This window comes from Tripterygium wilfordii, chromosome 15 (genome assembly GCF_013401445.1).
Source record: "Tripterygium wilfordii isolate XIE 37 chromosome 15, ASM1340144v1, whole genome shotgun sequence".
Taxonomy (NCBI): Eukaryota; Viridiplantae; Streptophyta; class Magnoliopsida; order Celastrales; family Celastraceae; genus Tripterygium; species Tripterygium wilfordii.
Window position 1 is genome coordinate 4632470 of NC_052246.1, and position 19538 is coordinate 4652007.

General features: G+C 37.5%; 4 protein-coding genes across 7 annotated transcripts; 2 read left to right on the forward strand and 2 right to left on the reverse strand.

The window, feature by feature from the left end:
• Positions 1-233: 233 nt before the first annotated feature.
• LOC120015974 (chromo domain-containing protein LHP1-like) lies at positions 234-5189 on the reverse strand. 2 transcript variants are annotated; one of them, XM_038868513.1, is made up of 7 exons: positions 4734-5189; positions 4499-4524; positions 4268-4354; positions 3928-4037; positions 3274-3835; positions 629-689; positions 234-545 (listed from the first exon to the last, which is right to left on the reverse strand). In XM_038868513.1, the coding sequence occupies exons 1-7, from the start codon at positions 5007-5009 to the stop codon at positions 498-500; spliced, it is 1170 nt and encodes a 389-aa protein (XP_038724441.1). In that variant the 5' UTR covers positions 5010-5189; the 3' UTR covers positions 234-497. The 2 variants fall into 2 exon arrangements, with proteins under 2 accessions (XP_038724441.1, XP_038724440.1); XM_038868512.1 differs by having other exon boundaries at positions 3274-3844.
• Positions 5190-5979: 790 nt separating this feature from the next.
• On the reverse strand, positions 5980-10816 carry LOC120015950 (RNA polymerase sigma factor sigB). The gene is made up of 7 exons (XM_038868479.1): positions 10505-10816; positions 9350-9534; positions 8282-8881; positions 7357-7587; positions 7115-7255; positions 6786-6983; positions 5980-6491 (listed from the first exon to the last, which is right to left on the reverse strand). Exons 1-7 carry the CDS (start codon positions 10605-10607, stop codon positions 6204-6206), a joined length of 1746 nt encoding a protein of 581 aa, XP_038724407.1. The 5' UTR covers positions 10608-10816; the 3' UTR covers positions 5980-6203.
• A 170-nt stretch (positions 10817-10986) lies between these two features.
• Positions 10987-14711, forward strand: LOC120016302 (tRNA (guanine-N(7)-)-methyltransferase-like). Its single transcript, XM_038869004.1, has 8 exons — positions 10987-11304; positions 11429-11485; positions 11681-11756; positions 12543-12622; positions 12777-12826; positions 12915-12999; positions 13081-13179; positions 13912-14711. Exons 1-8 carry the CDS (start codon positions 11068-11070, stop codon positions 14134-14136), a joined length of 909 nt encoding a protein of 302 aa, XP_038724932.1. The 5' UTR covers positions 10987-11067; the 3' UTR covers positions 14137-14711.
• Positions 14712-15575: 864 nt separating this feature from the next.
• On the forward strand, positions 15576-18848 carry LOC119980052 (glycine-rich protein A3-like). 3 transcript variants are annotated; one of them, XM_038822708.1, is made up of 3 exons: positions 15576-15703; positions 17143-17492; positions 18284-18848. In XM_038822708.1, exons 2-3 carry the CDS (start codon positions 17177-17179, stop codon positions 18529-18531), a joined length of 564 nt encoding a protein of 187 aa, XP_038678636.1. In that variant the 5' UTR covers positions 15576-15703; positions 17143-17176; the 3' UTR covers positions 18532-18848. The 3 variants fall into 3 exon arrangements, with proteins under 3 accessions (XP_038678636.1, XP_038678634.1, XP_038678635.1); XM_038822706.1 differs by having other exon boundaries at positions 15605-15761; positions 17145-17492; XM_038822707.1 differs by having other exon boundaries at positions 15667-15797; positions 17145-17492.
• The last annotated feature ends 690 nt before the right edge of the window (positions 18849-19538 follow it).

The following is a 19538-nucleotide window of genomic DNA, read 5'->3' on the forward strand; positions in this document are numbered from 1 at the left end:
AAATAAAAAGGCATCTCTCGTCTTCAATGAGCTCAAGAAGGTTGGTTAGGTCCTAGAATTTTGATTCTGGAATTATTTTATTGAAGGGTATCCCCAGTTTTGTAATCTAAAGGGGGGTTCCACAGCATGATTCATCACAACACTAGCCTTGATGTTGAAGTCATTGCGTGCGCAACTAAATTTTTTTATACAGATCATAATGCAGACAGAGATACACAGAGAGAGAGTGAAGATGGAGAGTTCAAACTAAAAATTTTTTTACTCTGAAAGATTAGTCATCTCTATGTAGCAAATAATTTCATTGTACAAAAAAGCTAAGACGGTGGGGACTGTAGGATAAACTATATCAAAAGGTTGCAAATATGTGAACTAAGGTGCCAAGGCGCTCATTATCCTGCTCTACCTCTTAGAACTACAGAATGACGGCTAGCTCTGTGTACATACAAAAACGAGAGACGGTGCAGATTCAGCTAGACTGAAAAAGTTCCTCCACCAAGTCATGATGCAGGATTGTACCTGAGATGCTGCTCGTAGAAGTTGATCAACTGACATGAAAGGAGAACAAACATATTAGTAAAGAATCAAAAAAAGCGCGTAAATGACTACACAATAAGATTAATTAACTTACCAGAAGTGGATTGTTAGCCTTGAGAAATTGGTTATCTACCATTACTTCTTTCCCGTCAGACCTATTGAGCAGGTAGCGACAGAAATATCAAATGATTTGAAAATGTAAAAAATTCAATAGATTAAAATCCATACTTACAAGATCCCAATCCGTGTTCATTGAAGATAGAATTAGATAGAGAACATTAAGCTTCTTTTTTAAGCAAAGTTGAAAAATGTTAATGTTTGCCTAAGATGCATGAATATGCATTAGACTGTAACACTCTACCCAGCTTCCCAGTCTTGAATAACTGGTTTTCATTTCATCAACTATCACAAGCAAGCTATAGATCAGATTGTTTTCGTTGAATTCACTTGGGTAGTCTCACATGGTTCGGTTCCTATTCCAACACCACAATTGCTCAGTTTGGCTAGATATCAACTGGCTTGGCTCAAGTAGCGGGAAGGTTTTCTATTTGCAATTACAAGAAAAAGTCAAGTGGCCAATATAACCCAGGCTAAGGCCAGTGAGCAAAGGGTGCTTATGTGGAACCTCTTCTTTATCTTTCTTCTTATTTTTTATTGTTAGCTGATTTGTTATCTTCTAGTCAAGCACACATTACACGTATGTGAAATTCTAACAAGCAGTGAGTCATAGTCAGAAGAAGAACAAAAACGGTATATAAAAAGCACATTTCCAATCAGTATGATGTTCATGAGATTAGGAAAACCTGTGAAGCAAGGAAAAGCAGCACAAAACATCGCAGCAAAGACTGGTTTCCTGAAAGATCGAAGCAAATATAACCCAAGCTAGAGCCAGTGACCAAAGGGTGCTTATGTGGAACCTCTTCTTTATCTTGCTTCTTATTTTTTATTGTTAGTTGATCTTTGTTTTCTTCTAGCGCAGCGCACACACATTACAAGTAATGTAAAATTCTAACAAGCATCAAGTCATAGTCAGAAGAAGAACAAGTGTATATAAGAAGCACATCTCAAATCAGTATGATGTTCAAGAATTTAGGAAAACCTGTGAAGCAAGGAAAAGCAGCACAAAAAATCACAGCAAAGAACGGTTTCCTAAGAGATCGAAGAAAATTCATGTAAAAATTGCAACAATGAAAACTTAAATCCTGGAAAGCAATTTGCCTGTGGATTTATAAGTACATCCACTAGAATCACTAAAATATTCATTTGCAAGAACCACAACATGCATGAAAAAGATACTTTAATAGAATTTCCTTTGTTTGGAGGGGCTGCTAGCAAATCTCTTAAGGTCTGAAATACGACAGATGTGGAAAGCTGCACAAGGTAACTTATTCAGTAAGCCCTGTTCAGGAAACTTAGAATTCTAAGAGTAAAATCATGTTAAAATTACATTGAGAATGGTATGGATAGTTATAAGGCTAACAAAGCTAAACTAAGTGCCAATTGGTCAGGACCTCTGATTGCAACAAAATTTGAGCATCTTACTCGTTTAAGGTAAATAATTTATAGCCAAAAATAGGTTAGATTTCACCACAAGTTGGTACAAAGGTTGTCAGGTACTTTATCAATAGAATTTAAGTGTTGGGAGTATTGGTTTAGAAGTAGATCCAGCACATAGTTTATGCAGTTTACTAAAACCAACAAATGATGGTGAGAGACCTAGGAATAAAGATAAAAATTAAAAAAAGAAAGTGAATCAGATAAACAGCAACCAATTAAAATGGCTAGCCACAACTAAGAGCAGCATTGTATATGAGACAATTTTAGCATTCCAAATGGGGTTGTTACTGGGACATCCATTTTTATTGGAAAGCCATGGATCAGCAAGTAGATTCTTCTACAAACTTCTATGCTTTGATTTGCAAATCTCTCTAGAGGGCTTCTAAAGGTGGAATTTTAGGGCCAACAATCATTATTGGGTTCTCTTGAACAATTCAGATGAGAATGGAAGGAAGAGTTTTCCTTTTTTTTTTTTTGTTTGGAAAGGTACTTGGGAGAAAATCCTTACTGTAGACGATCTTTGAAGGGGGCATCATAATAATTAACATTGAAGAGTATCTTCCTTGCAAGAAGAAAAATCCATAAATCATATCCTATGATATCATAATTGCGCTAGGAACATCGGGAGATGGGTCTCCATGTAGATGTTTCTTGGATAATAGCGAATTAAGCACAAAAGAAACTCAAAGCCTGGAAGTTCAATTTTTGACAACATAACTTGGAATGGTCGAAAAGCTTCTATCCTCGAGGCAGGGCTCAATGATACTTTATTTGAGTGCATTTTGCTCATAAACTTATGCTTTTTGAATAGTGGAACTCGTACATAATTTTCTAACTACTTTTGTTGAGAACGAGGTGCCTTATTTTCAAGGATTATTCTTCTACCTTCCAACAGAATAAAATCTCAGTTTTTGGCCCATAATCTTTGGAAAAAAATCTCAACATTAAAGGCTGTTGTTTTCTTAACTATTGTTATATGCTCACTTTGTCCTTTATTTTTATTTGATTCCTGAAGGAAATGTGAGTATACATGGAAAAGTCCACACTATCTTAGAATGCATTTTATCCTCATTGTACTCAGGTAAAAAATCCAATTAAGTTGACCCAATAGCTTTAGTTCAATAGATAAAACCAATATAATCAGTACAACAAAGTGCTAGAAGTAGGAGTTCAATGACAAACCTCAATGCCAAAAAGGTTACCAATACGTCCTGGACATTGTCCAACACAGAAGCTGAATAGCCTATGGGCTTGATGATCTTGGTAATAGACGATGCAACAAAAGAACCATCAAATATGGGCATTAGACTTGAAGCATTTCCGATTAAGTCAGGATTTTCAATCCCTACCGGGGGAAGTAGGGCATCACAGCCATTTGATGAAGAATACTGGCCAAAAGCAGGTTCACAACAGGCAGAATCTGGCTTAAATCTCTTGACAGAACCAGATTTCCTCTTCCTAGCTCCAGTCCGATGATTGCTCTGAACAGCTTCCCCATGATTAATCTTTGGAAGATCATTTGCTGGACCGTCATCTTCAGGGCCCTTGCCTTCATGGAAATGTACTGCGAGGTTATCAGTGCTAACCTCATTAGTAGATAATGTACCTTTAAGCTCACTCAGCTTCAGATCATATTTATTATCATCTTTCCTTCCATGGATTCTAGTAAACCCATTCTCGTCACCTTGCACAAGTGTTCTGACACTGTGGGCATACCTATTATTCTCTACTTCAAGACCTGAACCTGTAAATTCTGTCAGAGCAGGAGAATTAGTAAGGTCTTAGTGGTTGGGAGTAGAAAAGGTTCAAGGCTTATCAATACTGATATTTCAGCACCTGCTACATCGTACACAGAAACCGAGGATTGTGGCTGTTTCTTCTTTGGCTGACTATGAGGACCCCCATACTTGTGCTTTCGTTTTCGAGAAGATTTACCTGATCGCAGGCTTCAATAACAGGGAGAAGAAATAAATAAATTAGCATTTATCTGTATGCCAAACCTAAATGCAACTAATATATAGTAGGAAAGCATAGGATAATTTAAGTTTGAAACCCATCATCTATTTTTCCTTCTGCTAATTGCGAGCATCCAGCATCACGTGGTCAAATATAGTTTACAACTAAAGAGACAAGATGATCAGTTATAATGCTTTGTGTGTGTGTGGAGAAATCTTACCTCTCTTCGAAAGCTTCAACAACATCAGGAATTGACTGCAAATTCTCTAATGGCTCCCAGGTGTTGGCAGTTTCTGGCCAGCCCCGCCTTCAAAACAAACATAAATGCAATAGTTAAAGATCACCCCATATTCCATATCATGACCAAATTTGATCTGAAATCAGTCTAGTTAACAACATCATACTGCTGTATAAGTTCTTAAAGGACGTAAAGTAATATGGATTTACTCACCATTTGATCAAATACTGAAGTTCACCCTGTTGTTGCATATCATCACCATCATTAAACAGTCAGAAAAGTTCAGGGGAAAAAACAATTAACAGGGCAAGAAAACCCATCAGTTTAATCAGACGGAAAAAAATGTATATTAATCTTGGCAACCACTAGACAACATTCAAAATTCTTCCTTTCTCTCAAAATACCGATCAATAGAAAAATAAATTGAACATAGAAAGAAAGTTGTGACCTTTCGAACCCGCCTGCGACGAATAGCTTCGATTTCGTAAAACCCATCAGCGAGCTTTGGACGCTCTTCCTCTTCATCCCCTTCTCTCTCTTCCCCATCAACACCTCCTTCCCCTTCTTCTCCTTCCTCCTCTTCTTCTTCTTCTGCTTCTTTTTCTTCACGTTGTTGTTCTGGCAGCTGCAACGGCGTATCGAGTTCACCGGTATCACTGGCTTCAGCCTCAACAATGAAGCCGATGTAATTTGGATTCGGAGTAGCCTTCTTCTTCCCCTTCATTGTGTATATTTCTGCCCTTAAAAATGTCCCTAAACTTGGATTTTGTGGGGTTTTATGGATTTTTATTACTCGCTCTCGTTCCTCTTTTAGGTAGTGAGTGAAAGGAAGGAGAACTGGGATTTTCTCTACTCGCCTTTAATTCTCCGTCGGGGAGGGAAAAGTAGAGAACACGAGTGTGACTGTCTTGCTGGGCGGCTTGCCCAAACCCAACTTAAAATCCTTTTTAAAAAAAAAAACATAATTTTATATTTAAATTTATAATTTGTGAAATTTATTTTAACAGTTATATCTCAATCACCTAACCACTGAATTGAACGCACAAGATTTAATTGAATTACGGTGGGGTCCATACATGTCTCACATATATGATGCACATGAAATTCTATGCGTCCAACTCAATCGTTGAAATATCACATTATCAATCCTATCATTATTGTTTATGAAAAAATATATTATTTCTTAAAGGATAATGTTAACGAGTGCCTTAAGGACATTTGTTAAAAATTGACTATAGCTTATCACAAGTATGACATGATGAACCATCTCTCACTTATTTTTTAAAACTTAAAATACATTTTTTTTTCCAATTTCAATGCACTTTCTACAATTTTTTTTCATCTGTATCTATCTAGTGCCGTGAGGACACATTTTGACATTTCCCTTTCCTAAAATGCTTTGTGGTCTTTTCTTTACAAGGTCAAGATTTGTCAAATTATGTCTTTGATGACTGAATCACAACTTAAAAGACGTTTTACAATAATAATAAAACATGAAAGAAAATGTTAAAAGGATTTTTTAAAAAATTTAGTAAGAAGATTGAATATTTGACTCATCTTGTGTTCTAACTCTTAAGTACGTTTATTTACTTCAAGATAAAACAGTTATAATTCAGTAGTAATTGGTGAGAGATGTCTAGTTATAATCTTGATGCATGGCTTGACACATAAAAGCAATTATTCTCAACAAAAAGTGGGGGGAAAATTGCTTTATCCAAAAATTTTGTTTCTATTCACAACTATTGTCTAGATTAGAATTCTGAAACAGGAACCTAAGCTTCCATTGCCAGAAGAAGGAAAAAAAGAAAGAAGGTAAAACATAAGCAAATAAAATGAATCACAAGCCCTTTGGAGCCTCAAGTTAGGTAGAGCAGCTAGAGCTTGTCCAGTAAATCTAATTTTAGTGCTCTGTGGGTGCTCATGCAAGTGAAAACAAATACTGCTGCAAATGCTTTGCTCTCCTCTTGTTCTTAAGTTTCCGGAAAGCAGAAGACTCGATTTGCCGAATTCTCTCTCTGCTGACACCCATTGACTCCCCAATCTCCTGCAAGGTCTTCATCCTTCCATCTTCCATTCCAAATCTCATCCTCACAACCTGCCTCTCCCTCGAATTCAGACTGTCCAACACTTTCTCCAGGTCCTGCTTCATGAATTGCTTTATTAGTATATCTTCTGACGTTTCTGCTTCAGGGTCTGCAGTTATTTCCTGGATAAGAACACATACAACATCATAACCATTAACATGAGAAGTACAGAACATTGCACGTGACTCGAGTCTCAAGTCTCGAGTCCCATCTTTATAGGGTTTGAAGAGTGCCTTGACCCGCATTTCAGGGAAACCATTTTCATGTTTTGAACCAACGATACTCAAATTGCAACAAAGCAATCTTGCTACTGAGTCGAGGCTTCCCCTCTTAGATATACGGTATACCACCCCATAATGAATATAGCACGATGAGTAACAAGAATCACTAAGCATTCAAAAAGGAATAAGACATACGGAAGGTTTAACATCATTAAGCCCGAACTTCTGGTCAAGAGATCTTGGCGTTTTAGGAGTTAGTAGTACAGCATTGACCCTTTTCATGGTGAGCCCAGTTGCCTCTGCAACTTCTTCATTATTAGGCTGTCTTCCATTTTCACTATAAAGTTGCTTTCTGGCCTCCTTCACTCTATATGTTGCCTCCACCATGTGGAACTGTGCCAAAAATCAGCAGATAAATGGATTTGATTTATGATGCATTGATATGAAAAATAATAAATAGGCTCTCAATGTTGAGAACTTCTGTATGCAACTCCAAAAGGAAAAATTCTTTAAATAAAACTTACTGGCAAGCGTATTGTCCTCGACTGATCAGAGAGTGCCTTTCGAACAGCCTGCTTAATCCACCAGTGAGCATAGGTTGAGAACTTGAAACCCTTTGAAGCATCAAATTTCTCTGCACCTCTAATCAGGCCTCGACATCCTTCCTAGCAGTAGGCAGTATCATTCATTGAGCAAATATGTAAACTATTTCACAGCATATGAGCAAATAGATAAACTATTTCACAGCATATGAGTAAATACATACCAGAACAAGATCTTGCAGAGTCATCCCGGCACCCTGATAATTTTTTGCAATAGAGATAACTAGTCGTATGTTGCTTTTAATCATCTTGTCTTTACAAAGAGTACCATTGTTTAAGCGTTTTCTTAAGGTTCTCTGATCAACTCCAGCAGCAGCAGCCCACTGTGCAACAGTGGGCTGACCCCCACATCGCTCTGCAAGTTCCTTCTGAAGTCTTTCCAGTTTCAACAATTCCTGAAATATAATGTTAATAAAGAAAAAAAAATCAAAAGTTGATCCAATGAAGTGGGAGGTAAAGATAGAAATTCATAATTGAAACATATAAAAATCAGTCTAATGTTGGTTCATTATATCATACTGACTCTGAAATGGATGCAGAACTCGGAAAAGTATGCAACCCCTGTTTACCCATTGTTGTACATCATTGCACAGAGCTTATTGGGTTCAATCTGGATAAAAATCACAGTCCTTTGAGTTTGGGAATAGTTTCTTAGCAACACAATGATACCAGCAAATAAAGAAAGCTATGGAAGAATTACAAGTCTTCATGTCAAGCAAGCATTGTCATAAAAGACTTGTTTACCACAAGATTACAACAAATCTTCTGAACTATTGCATACAACATTTGGTCTGAGTAAAATTATTCCAAAGTCTATAGCACATCCAAAAATGCACACAATGACATTATTCTAACCTTTTCCAACTGTTGGCAGCAACATTTTATCTAGTATAACCTATCATTAACTCCGGAATTAAATTTTAGGAAAGTCAGAAAGTCTTTTGGTAACAAGATTTTTTGTCAGGTTGCTGCCCCGCTCAATTTATCCTAGCAGTAACTGAAGCGCTTCAATTGGTGAAATAATCAGTGCTTGAAATTTGAAAACCAATTTTGGCCAGAACACTAATACTGCTAATATGGAAACCAAACCTGAATCCCTTCTGATAAACGTGTTTCTTCGCTAAAAGTAAGAAGCCTGGAAGTGCTGGTGGTTCCTTTCAAGAAGCGCAATGGATCTGAGGAGTCAACATCCTGAGACGTACGTTTTTTACGGCCAGTAGAACCATATTTTATTGACACAACATTAGCAGCAGCTTTCTCTGCAGCTCTTGCTCGTCTAGCTTTTTGTTTTGTTTGGCGCCCTGATCTCACAGCTATGCTTTCAGAAAGTTGTTTCTCCAAAAAATCAAGTTCTTCAACTGTTGGCTCCAAATCGTCAGATTCTTCAGGATGTTGCAAGGAACTAACATCTCCCAAAGTGGTTTCATCTGTCAGAGTATCTCCCAATATGCCAGCTCGTTCTCTTTCAGTGAACTGGGCCCACTTGGATGTGGAAGTGTCAGTTCTTGATGGGACTACATGTTTATTTATTGTGCTCGTGGAGTAGTGACCGTTGACCATTAAGGCTGCATCCTTTGCGACTTTGACTGCAGCTCTAGCAAGAGCAACTGCTTCGGCAGCAGCTGCAGCAATTACAGCCTCGTCACTTGTAATAAGTGTCTCTGTTGCTAAAGTTGCTTTGAAATTCATCTGTAGAAGTCAAACATATGGAAAACAATAAGATATCAAGTTCCTGAAGGAAATGAAGTTGTAAAAGAGACTATATGTCCGAAGCAAGTAATTTAAAAGCAAGGTTCAGGGGAAATTTTGATTACATAATTAACCAAGAAAGTCAGTGCACAAGCAGACAGCATGAATATCTTTAAAGTAAAAAAAAAGAATATGAAAAAGCATGGGCATACCCTATAGTTTAATTTTGTAATTTGGTTTCCAACAAAGGCGAGACAAGCAGGGTAATAGCTATAGCTTATCACAAAAAAATGAATATAGTAATGGTTTTGACTGCCAAATGAGTAAAACGGTTAAGAGCACGGGAAAAAAATAACAATGACCATGTACAAGTAAAAACTCTAGCAAGTTTCATCCTGTGCCAAATTTCCCAACTAGAACTTGTGACAAAAACAATATGCACCAACTATCCCAAATGAAAAAACTCACCTCTGCGGGTGGACCAACAGCCCCTGTATAAGTCCACGGACAGCTTGCTGAGGCTGAATTCGAATGAGCTTCTAAAGAAGGTAATCTCAGCTTCTCCATATCAAGCACTGGAGTTGTTACCGTTAATGGTGATGTTGTAGATAAAACACATTGTGTCCGGAAATATAAAAGATCTCTACTTTTTGCTGCATAGTTAACCCAAAAACAAGGATAAAGTTAACAATACTGATAATGGCATGACTCCATATGCCACAAAAGAAAGAAACAACAAATTGAGCCAGATGACCAGTTTTTCATTCAACTGCTGTGGCGGGTGGGGGTGGGGCGCGGGGGGTGGGGGGGGGGGGGGGGGTGGGGGGAATATCTCCACTCTTTCTGAATTCAAAGAAAATAAGCAATCGCACTTGGAAAGACATTATCAACCAATTTTACGGGGATGACAATATGCCCCCAAAAAGACATAGCCTTGATTCCGAATGGTATCAACAAAGATATTTCAATGTATGAAATAGAAACATAACACCACGGGGGACTAGCCCATCAGCCTACTTTGTGAAGAGGCGTACCAAAAAAGGCAGGATCACAATTACCTAGCCCAAGTCTTGATGAAGTAGAAAGGCATATGAAGGGAGCAGCGGGAGATACCTCTAAATAAGGCCAAATTTAAGCATAGCATATAGTAAAATAACCATAGTTTTGATAACTTGCTCCACGAAAGAAATTAAAAAACAGCAAGCAACCTAGGAGATTTGACTGTAAAACAGAAAGGACCAAAAAATTTCAAAATTTTATCTCATATTGGAAACAACCCAACGTAGCTTCTCTCATATTAGGCCATGTCTTTAAAAAGCACTGGAGCAACAATGCAGGATACACATTAACTGAAACTTCTTTCAGAACTTCATATGCTCAAAAGCAACCCAAATTAAATCCAGATTGAGAAGTTGTTCCATGGACAAACAATATTCCAGAAAGAAGGTTAATTAGCCCGTAAAAGTTTTAGCCAAATAGATGCTATGGATAATCGAGTTCCCTTCAAAAATACCACAAAACTACTACATCCCCATCTCAAATGTGACCAAAATAAAAACATCCTCGAAGCAAAATCAATTTAAATTTAGCCCAAAAATTACATAAACAAAGATAAGAACTTACAGAGTAGGTAGGTGTGGGAGGAAGGAGAGTGGTGGTGGAGAGTTCTGGATTGGATAGTGAAAGTTTCTGGTTGGCACTTGAACTGTGGTAGCAAGCATGACATCCTTGCTCCCTCCAGCGTTATTTGCTATTGCTTCACCTGGTTCTGTAACGACACACATAAAAAGAACTCTCTATCCCGGATTCCCCCTCCAATACATAGATTCAATGGAGAAAAGAAGAAGGTCCTCCCAATGGGTTTTCAGAGCTTGGAACACAGAGAGAAGAGAGAGGAAGAGAGCAGGGATTGCCTTGGTTAATTTGGTCTGTTTGTGAAATTGTGATAAACGGATAAGAAAGGAAGGAGACCCGCCGCAGAATCGTATATGGGCCTCATAGCTCGGTTAATGGGCCTAGGTTGAAAACGTTGCATATCATTTGGGCTATTTTGGGCTTGGGCCTCTCGAGAAGGAGAGACCGCAAACATCCCCGGTGGGCGGTAGTCTGTGGGAAGAAAGAAGTAGAAGAGAACGCAGAGAATACCGTGAATCACCCCGACACCAAAATCATAAAATTTCACAAAAATGGCTGTTTCTTGGGTTTCGTTGCGCTACAACTACTCCCAAATTGTGCCCAGAGCTGCAAAGGAATCTTTTTCTCTGGTCCTGCCATTCTCGTTACCTCGCCTCACAAAGCTTACAGCCCCTTATCACATTAGTACTCTTTGTTGCAGTGAAAAGGTTGATACTAAGGAGCCTAGAAGCCCAGACCTGGTCGCCTTGGAGTATGCTGACCTCAATCTTACCGACAAAATTTCTGGGGTAGTTTCCAGTTGCCACTTCATTTCATATACATAGATGTATGCAAACGTGTGAATGTTAAAAGTGAATTGATGGAAATTATGAGTTCTCTTTACACTTCTATTGGTTTTTTTTTATGATGCAGGAGTTGGGTCATGTTAGAATCAGGCAGCATGTGAACCCCCTCAGTTCGTTGTTCTCTGTGAGTGCTTTTCTGGAGGGTTTTTTCTCACACAGTTTCTCTGTTTGTGGATGTGTTTTTTTGAAAGAATGATGTTGATAAAGAAATTTGATTTTAATCCTTAATCGTTATTGGATTTGAATGAAGAGAGTTTTTCTCTGATTTTAACAGTTTCCTGTGATTGTGTTTCCTTTCTTTGGTGTTCTAATGGGGCAGAAGCCTGTGCCAGTGCCTGATTGGGATCAAGTTTTTAGGGATCCCACATTGCCGCTTATGGTGGATATTGGAAGTGGTAACTCCTTTTCAATCGTGTCCTTTTTGTTCTCCAATTTCTTATTGCTGACAGAACTACCAGTTTTGCTGACAAATAATTGACGTCCTGCTCTTAATGGGAAAATAGAAGTCAAATAAATCTCCGGTGTTTCATTTTAAAAAATATTATGTCAATTATATAATACATTGAATTGACAAAACCTGTATGGGAATACATGCTCACCCAAAAAATTCGGTTTTTTTCACTGGCCATCACCGGTTCTTGTAAAGCAATGAAGAGGGGATAATTATGCACAATCTTACTCTAAATGTGCAATGACACAATGTAGAAGATACTTTGTGTAATTCCTTTTTGTTAATGATTCTTATGTTTTAAGTAAGTTACAAGCTAATGTACATGCAAGTGTTGGAATCATAAACAGAAGCATGCGATGATTCAAAATTTGTACTTGTAGTAAGTCAGGATAATGAACCATTTCATTTATATCTAACCTAGGATTTATGCATCATCATTAATATTTTATTATTTTTTATCGTTTGTTCAGCTGTATGAGCCATGTATCTTGTGCTGAAGTTGAGAATTAGCGTACAATTATTGTTTCATTTGATGACAATTGTCTCAACCCTTTGATTTATTGTTTTCCCCCAATCTTCAAGAACCTTCTAGGTGCTTAAATTTACTCTTCATTCATTCTTATAGTTTCTTTCATCACTTTTATGGTCTCTACTGGTACTGGAGAGATGAAGAAGCACAAGTTATCTATTTCAAGTGTTAAATCTGTTTAATGAAGCTGTAAATTACCAGGCAGCGGCAGATTTCTATTGTGGCTTGCAAAAAGAAATCATGCTTCAGGAAATTATTTGGGATTGGAAATACGTCAAAAAGTATGGGATCACTTGATAACTTTTCATTCGCTCAAAATTGCTTTTATTGAATCAATGTATTTTAATTGTTACTCTTTCTTTCTTAGTTTTGTGAGGGTTTTACGGTTATAAAGATGTCATTTCTTAATGTTTATTAAATCATTTTCATGCACAGCTGGCGAAACGTGCTGAGTTTTGGGTAAAGGAGCTAGGTCTTGGTAACATGTAAGACGTTTGATCTTTGATTCGAAGAAAAAACGAGACAAAAAATATTTCAATTTTCATTCCATTGAATGGTTGAATTGTGATGCAGACACTTCCTGTTTGCAAATGCCGCGGTTTCTTTCAAAGAGCTTGTATCCAAATACCCAGGGCCCCTGATGCTAGTTTCAATTTTGGTGAGTGTGACAGGGAACTCACATTCATTTCACAGTCAACATGATACTTAATGGTGCTCTCAATTACCGTTTTGAGTGCAGTGCCCAGACCCCCACTTCAAGAAAAGGCATCATAAGCGAAGGGTCTTACAGAAGCCATTAGTAGATTCTATAGTCAATAGTTTAATGCCTGGAGGAAAGGTATTCACACTAGATATTCAATATTTTCTCATCAGATGATAGACCTTTCTTACGTAGTCTGTTATTTATTTCATGGATGCAATTTTTCTGGGACTAGAAAACTTTATCTCCTCATTTTTCTACGAGTGTTCCCTCGCTAGATATGGGATGTAACTTCTATTGATACAATGTCATGTTCCATACATGGACACATAATGCCCACTGGGGAAGAACTAGATAAATAGAATCAGTATGAAGACTAGCTATGCATGTATGTCTCTCTTGACATAAATTATAAGCACCCAAATAAGCATGTTAAGTTTCTTCTCATGCTTTCTATTCGTCTTCTTTTGAAAATGAGTACTCTAAGCATGCTCCTTTAACATGACCATTCTAATTTCATATGTTTCTTCTTCAATCTTATGATTGTCCATTTGTTCTTTATGCCTGCACCATGCTGCCAGCCATATGAAGATATGTTATCATTGGTTTATGAGTTTCCAGCTGAAGGTAAAAAACGTAATGCTAGCATATTTTCTTTCTTAATGTGTGCTGATTCTGCCAATAACATACAGATTCATATGAGAGATCTTGACAGTGCATCAATAATGAAAGTTTTATACCGTTGGTGAATTTCTTAGCAAATTTACGTAACAAATAAATCGCATAAAATGGGAAAACATGTCATCGTCACATCAATAATGTGATTATGTATATGATTTCCAACTTCATTTTCTCATATTGATTGAACAGGTTTTTATTCAGTCCGATGTGCTTGAAGTGGCTCTTGACATGAGGAATCAGTTCGATGCAGAGTTAGATGTGATTCAACACATCGATGCAATTGAACCAGGTGTGCTGTGTGACAATGATGGATGGTTATTGCATAATCCAATGGGAATAAGAACTGAGAGAGAAATCCATGCAGAATTTGAAGGTGCAACGATATATAGAAGGTTGTACCAGAAGAGGACATAGTCAAATCCCCTGCGTTTCTTATAATCTAAGGAGGATCTGCAAGTTCTTGGATTGAGAAATTCTCGACTGCTGATGCGATTATCAAGCTAGCCAAACTGTTGGAGATGGAATTAGAACTTTTTATTTACCATCACTGGAGTGGTGTTGCATCCCCATTTGTTTGGAAAGTTATGGAGCTCTCCATTTGCTGCAGTCAAAAGATTTTCTCTTTGCCAGCTTGGCTTCTCCAAAATAATTGAGATCTCCTCGGATGAAGAGCTAAAGCCAATTGAAGATAATCAGAGGTCTGACAAATTTAGTATGTGAAATGCATTTCCAAACACTCCTATAGACATGGATTTTTATATGCATTTGTTGGAATCAAAGTGGACATGATCTGTAGACTTTGTAGTTTGAAAGGGACCTAAATAGGGTTAAGGGAGGCAATTCCACTTTCTGCTCAGGCCCTGCAGGAGAAGTCATTGCATTTTTCTTGTAGTTTTAATAGAGATGTCCACTTTATTTCACACAAGTTTTTTGATTTGGTAAACAGATTGAACGTCTCTCAATTAAAATTACAGTGACTTTTACTGCTAGACCCCCCTCGTTCAACCTAAATAATACTTGTTGTCATTGAGGGGTTTATTTCAATCCCATCCATTATCATCGCGTCTTCTAGCATAAATGATAATTTCCCCCACGTGGTTATATAAATAGGACCCACAATCATGGTAGAGAGATGCTATAAGAGGATTACGTATGATAGCAAGTAGGGTCTCAAACACTGTCAATGATGGTGTTGGCTAGTGTAAGGTGCATGGTAGTCGTGTAAGGTGCATGGTAGTCATGTTTTTTTATTAGGGTTTAATCATCTTCGAATGCATGATCTTGCACGTGGAGGTGCATGTAGCATGCTAGTCATGTTCTCCCGCTAAAGGTTCAATATTTTTGGGAGGTATGAGCTTGCATGTGAATTTTTCATGGGTTTGTCAGGCATACGTAGTTTGTGCGCTAGTACGCAGGCCCGATGAATTTACTCCATGTGCATCTAAAAGTAATGACTATGAAATACCAATCCATCTTACAAAAAAAAAAACTCCTAAACTTTCACTAAACAAATTTGCTTATCAAGCTTTGGTTGTCACATAAACTCAGACTCAAATAACTTGGTAGTTTGTTTATACTAAACTCTTTTAATCCCAAATTTTAATTTCGTTGAACAATACTTAATTATCTCTATTATTGTTGTTGATACAATAATAATCACTAGTAAATAATTCAATTTCCTAACCAACTTTTTGTGTGCTGAGAGTGTGACCTTCCTATTGAATTGATCAATTTCTTAGTAGTTAAGGTTTTGGTTGGTCAAACCAATTAACGAGGTAATAACAATATCCTTTTTATTCCATGTAATTAATAAATATTATCATATTTATTACATTTCCATGTGATAACATAAACTATTTCCTCGGAACAACCGATTTTTAAATTGTTTCGCAGTCAGACGCGTCTAAGGCACGCATGAAAGCCGATAAGAACGTGTTTTCTTCTCCGCGGACAACAAACAGAGCGAATTCTCTTTATATAAAGCTGAAATCTTTGCGACTCTGGAAGATTTTCTCTTAATATTAGTGGAACCCTATTCGGTATGCAATACATCCCTTCGATTTTTGAAGTTTCTGGTAAATTGCTCGCAGTCTGATTTTTGCTTTTTTTGTCATTGTTTGTATGCTACTGTCCAAACTTTTTCTGAATTGTTCGTAGTTTGATTATTGTTCGTTTATTGTTATGTCAAAGCCTGCTCTTTTATCTTTAATTTACATGTTTTATTTCTTTAATTCATATGTTTATTGATGATTCGAGAAATCTCGTTTTTGATGGTGATCAGCTTCCTTTTTGTCGTATAATTTGATGTTCTTTATTCTTCTTTCCTTCGATGTTTTTCCTTTGGCATCTTGATCTTTTGTGCGTTGAATTCGTAGCTAATGTCAGTACCTTACTAATATATCTTCATGTTCATTTCAATTCAAATTTTTATTGTTAAGAATTGATGATCTTAATTTAGATTGGAGGTTAAGGTTTGGGATGATTTGGGCATGTGAATATGTTCTATGGTGTAGAAAAATGAGACGATTTTTAAAAAATTGGAAGAGAAACGGTTGGTTAAAGAAGATATGATTGGAAGTAGAACGAGTAGGGTATGATGTGAAAGGATCAACTGAGAATGGGTTATGTAGAGTTTACTCGCAAAAGCGGATTTACATGGTTGATACAACTAGTCTTTCACTCATTCTTGCAAGGATTCATCTAGGCATACCCCAAATCCTCTTTAAGGCTTGTTATTGTTTTTGTTTGTTGATTTGATGGTACACTGTATAGTTTGGTATGTTGAAAATTTAAAACAAGATGTAATCAGGAGTTGCTGTTTGATTTACGATCTGCGTTTTCTCAGTCTGAACTTAAATGCATCGCAAATGTTATTATGCTAAATGCATTTTAAGGCCACGTAATATAATCTTCATATCTAGATCATAATGTAATTAGGGTGTGTTATTGGTCCATATGAACTCCTTGCGTTTTCTAGGAATGGATTCATGCATGTTTCCATGACTTTTAGTGCATTGCATTGGTTCAAAATTTGAATGGAGCATAAACCAATAAGGGTCAAAATGGTGGAATTGTATAAATATAATTGTGCAATTATCCATTTATTATTGACATTTTTGCTCTGTAGAGTTGCTCCATCATATCTGTTTTACGTTCACATCTTTTCTTGAGAGAGGAAATGAGAATTTATAATGTTTCGCCTTCTAATTACTATATAATTGTGTATTTCAATTGACTTACAATTCTAAGAACATTACCACACTTCAAAGGAACACATTACCTGAAGAGTTAGTTGAGGCCAATGGAGGATTCATTACCTTTAAGCTTCTTTCTTTTAGTTGTGGTCTATTATTGAAGTGACTTTGAGTGATATACTTTGCGATATTCCTTTTATCAAAGTTACTTAATGGCGGAGTCTGCAGTTTTTGTAGCATCACTTTCAAGCTAAAGAAAAATGGGAGGTGGAAAGAACAAGGATCATGATGAGAAAGGATTGTTTTCAAATCTTGCTGGATATGCAGCTGGACACGCTGGTGGTTATCCTCATGGTGGATATGGTGGATATCCACCGCATGGATACCCTCCTCAGGGTTATCCTCCACAAGGCTACCCACCGGCTGGATATCCTCCTCCTGGTGGTTACCCACCTGCCGGATATCCTCCCCCAGGTGGTTATCCTCCCTCAGCACCATATCCTCCACCAGGTGGTTATCCTCATGGTGGTTATCCCCCTGGGGGTTATCCTGGTCCATCAGCTCCACATCATTCAGGTACATTTGAATACCTCTCTTTGTGGCTCTTATGAATCTTTTTTTTTTTCCCTGCGAAAATGTAGTTTTATTTTGGTTGTTTTACTGCCATGATACAGTAGTGCTTAATTATGGCACAAGTTGGCAGAATGTTGTGTCGTTTGCACAAGAATTGATGGTGTATTGGTGATAGAACTTGTGAACTGCATTTCACTATCAAACTCAAAAAAGTACTGGAATTGACACATGTACTTTATCTGCAATTAAAAACAGTTGTTCTTGCAAACAAAAGGTTTTTGTTTGTTCGGTGTTTAAAGTGCCTGAAAAGAAAATGTGTGTAAGAAGTGCCTGACCGCTCGTCTAATAAATTTGGCGCATGCTTTAGTTTTTTTTCCCTAAGTTGGTGCATCTTTAGTTGCAACTTAGCATCTGTAATTGTTTATGTGCCAATGGGACTTAGTATGATACTCATACCTTGATGGTCCCACCAAAGAGAATTGTGGTCCGAAAACTAGAAAAAAATCCATATTTAATTGGAGATAGCAAGCGAGATTCAAGCATCATTTACTGGAAAATTCTCTTCCTAATGTGGGACTACAGGGAGCTAAATTATGTACATAGTAGTAGGGGCTTTGGGTTGGGTTCCCGTTGTTGGCAACAATTTACTGCTCTTAAGTGATGCCCATCGTCTCTATGTTACGACCATCTGATATATGAACTCTCTTTCCTGTGTAAATGGTATGTCCATGCTTGATGACTCTTAAAGAGTTTGGAGGGTTCTCTGTATAACCACTGATTCTCAAACACAACAGGGCACGGATCTGGTGGTATGGGAGCACTGATTGCTGGAGGTGCGGCAGCTGCTGCTGCGGCATATGGGGCTCACCATCTTTCACACGGTGCTCACTATGGCGGGGGCTACTACGGCCACGGCCACGGCCATGGAAAGTTCAAACATGGAAAGTTCAAGCATGGGAAGTACGGTAGACATGGTATGTTTGGAAGGCACAAAGGCATGTTCGGGAAGCACAAGGGAAAAATGTTTAAGAGATGGAAGTGACACTACTGCCTCGATCTGCTACTACATCTGAGCAGACTATAAGCAGCTTTCTGGCAATTCGACAATTCTATCAGTGTTTGCTTCTGGTTTTCTCGTTTCCTAGTAAATCCAGGTTTTAAATAAACCCAGAGTGCATTTTATAACTACAGTTTCTTTATATGATGTTGTTTACAATATATGAAGACGTCAAATATGCTTTTTAGCAGTGCAACCTGTTTGGTTCGCCATTATTTTTCAATATTCAATCATTCTGTTGCTGGAGAGAGGCTTTATATGGGGAACTTGATGCCATATTCAATTAGGAGAATTTTTCCCCCTGTTGTTGTTTTTACCCTTATATAGCAGGTCCGTGTTTCCCTTTACGGGTTTTCTGGTTGATCACTGTTTAAACCCTAAACCTGAAACCATAGAAGATGCAAAAGGAGAGAGTGAAATTGCAGAGAAATTGTGAAGAGTAGGGATACTCCCAAACCCCCAAAAACCACCCGTGAATACACTCCTTGTCTCTGTTTCTGTTCCTCAGAAGAGGAGGTATATAACGCCCAAGAAACCCAATGTAACAGCTTCAATACACGCAATAATTGGAACCCAGAACAAGGTGAAGAAGCAAGACACTCTCTTTAAGTGTTCAGTTGATACACACAACCATTTATACCAAAACTCTCGTCATTTATGATATCTCAAACAAACTGGAATCACAATTTGTGATCAATCTGTACCTTTTTTGAGTTTGATTGATTTTTTTTTGGGATCCGTATTCTACTTGATGTTTTCTTAATCGATGGTTTCTTTCTGGGTTCTTGTTTTTCTCTTGCTTTTAACCTTAAAATTTCTTAGTTATTCAATCAAGTTCATGGAGAATACGCTACCTCGCAACAATTTCCGGCAATGGTGGCCGCATGCATACCGTTAATCTAAAAAAGGACAAAAATTGCTTAGTTGTCAAAATTGACCAGTTGTGTCCGTTCAGTATGTTCATCTTTGATTTTGTTATTCTTCGCCGGAAA

Excerpts from the sequence above, each read along its gene's own strand:
- LOC120015950 (XM_038868479.1), bottom strand. The coding sequence starts at position 10,607 with ATGTCATGCTTGCTACCACAGTTCAAGTGCCAACCAGAAACTTTCACT. Across the intron at positions 9,535-10,504 it reads CTCCCACACCTACCTACTCT|CAAAAAGTAGAGATCTTTTA; the intron begins GTAAGTTCTTAT and ends TTAACTATGCAG. Across the intron at positions 6,492-6,785 it reads TTAATGATGTTAAACCTTCC|GAAATAACTGCAGACCCTGA; the intron begins GTATGTCTTATT and ends GTTCTTATCCAG.
- LOC120016302 (XM_038869004.1), top strand. The coding sequence starts at position 11,068 with ATGGCTGTTTCTTGGGTTTCGTTGCGCTACAACTACTCCCAAATTGTG. Across the intron at positions 11,305-11,428 it reads TTACCGACAAAATTTCTGGG|GAGTTGGGTCATGTTAGAAT; the intron begins GTAGTTTCCAGT and ends TTTATGATGCAG. Across the intron at positions 11,486-11,680 it reads CCCTCAGTTCGTTGTTCTCT|AAGCCTGTGCCAGTGCCTGA; the intron begins GTGAGTGCTTTT and ends CTAATGGGGCAG.
- LOC120015974 (XM_038868512.1), bottom strand. The coding sequence starts at position 5,009 with ATGAAGGGGAAGAAGAAGGCTACTCCGAATCCAAATTACATCGGCTTC. Across the intron at positions 4,525-4,733 it reads GTCGCAGGCGGGTTCGAAAG|GGTGAACTTCAGTATTTGAT; the intron begins GTCACAACTTTC and ends ATGCAACAACAG. Across the intron at positions 3,845-3,927 it reads TTCTGTGTACGATGTAGCAG|AATTTACAGGTTCAGGTCTT; the intron begins GTGCTGAAATAT and ends CTGCTCTGACAG.
- LOC119980052 (XM_038822708.1), top strand. The coding sequence starts at position 17,177 with ATGGGAGGTGGAAAGAACAAGGATCATGATGAGAAAGGATTGTTTTCA. Across the intron at positions 17,493-18,283 it reads ATCAGCTCCACATCATTCAG|GGCACGGATCTGGTGGTATG; the intron begins GTACATTTGAAT and ends CAAACACAACAG.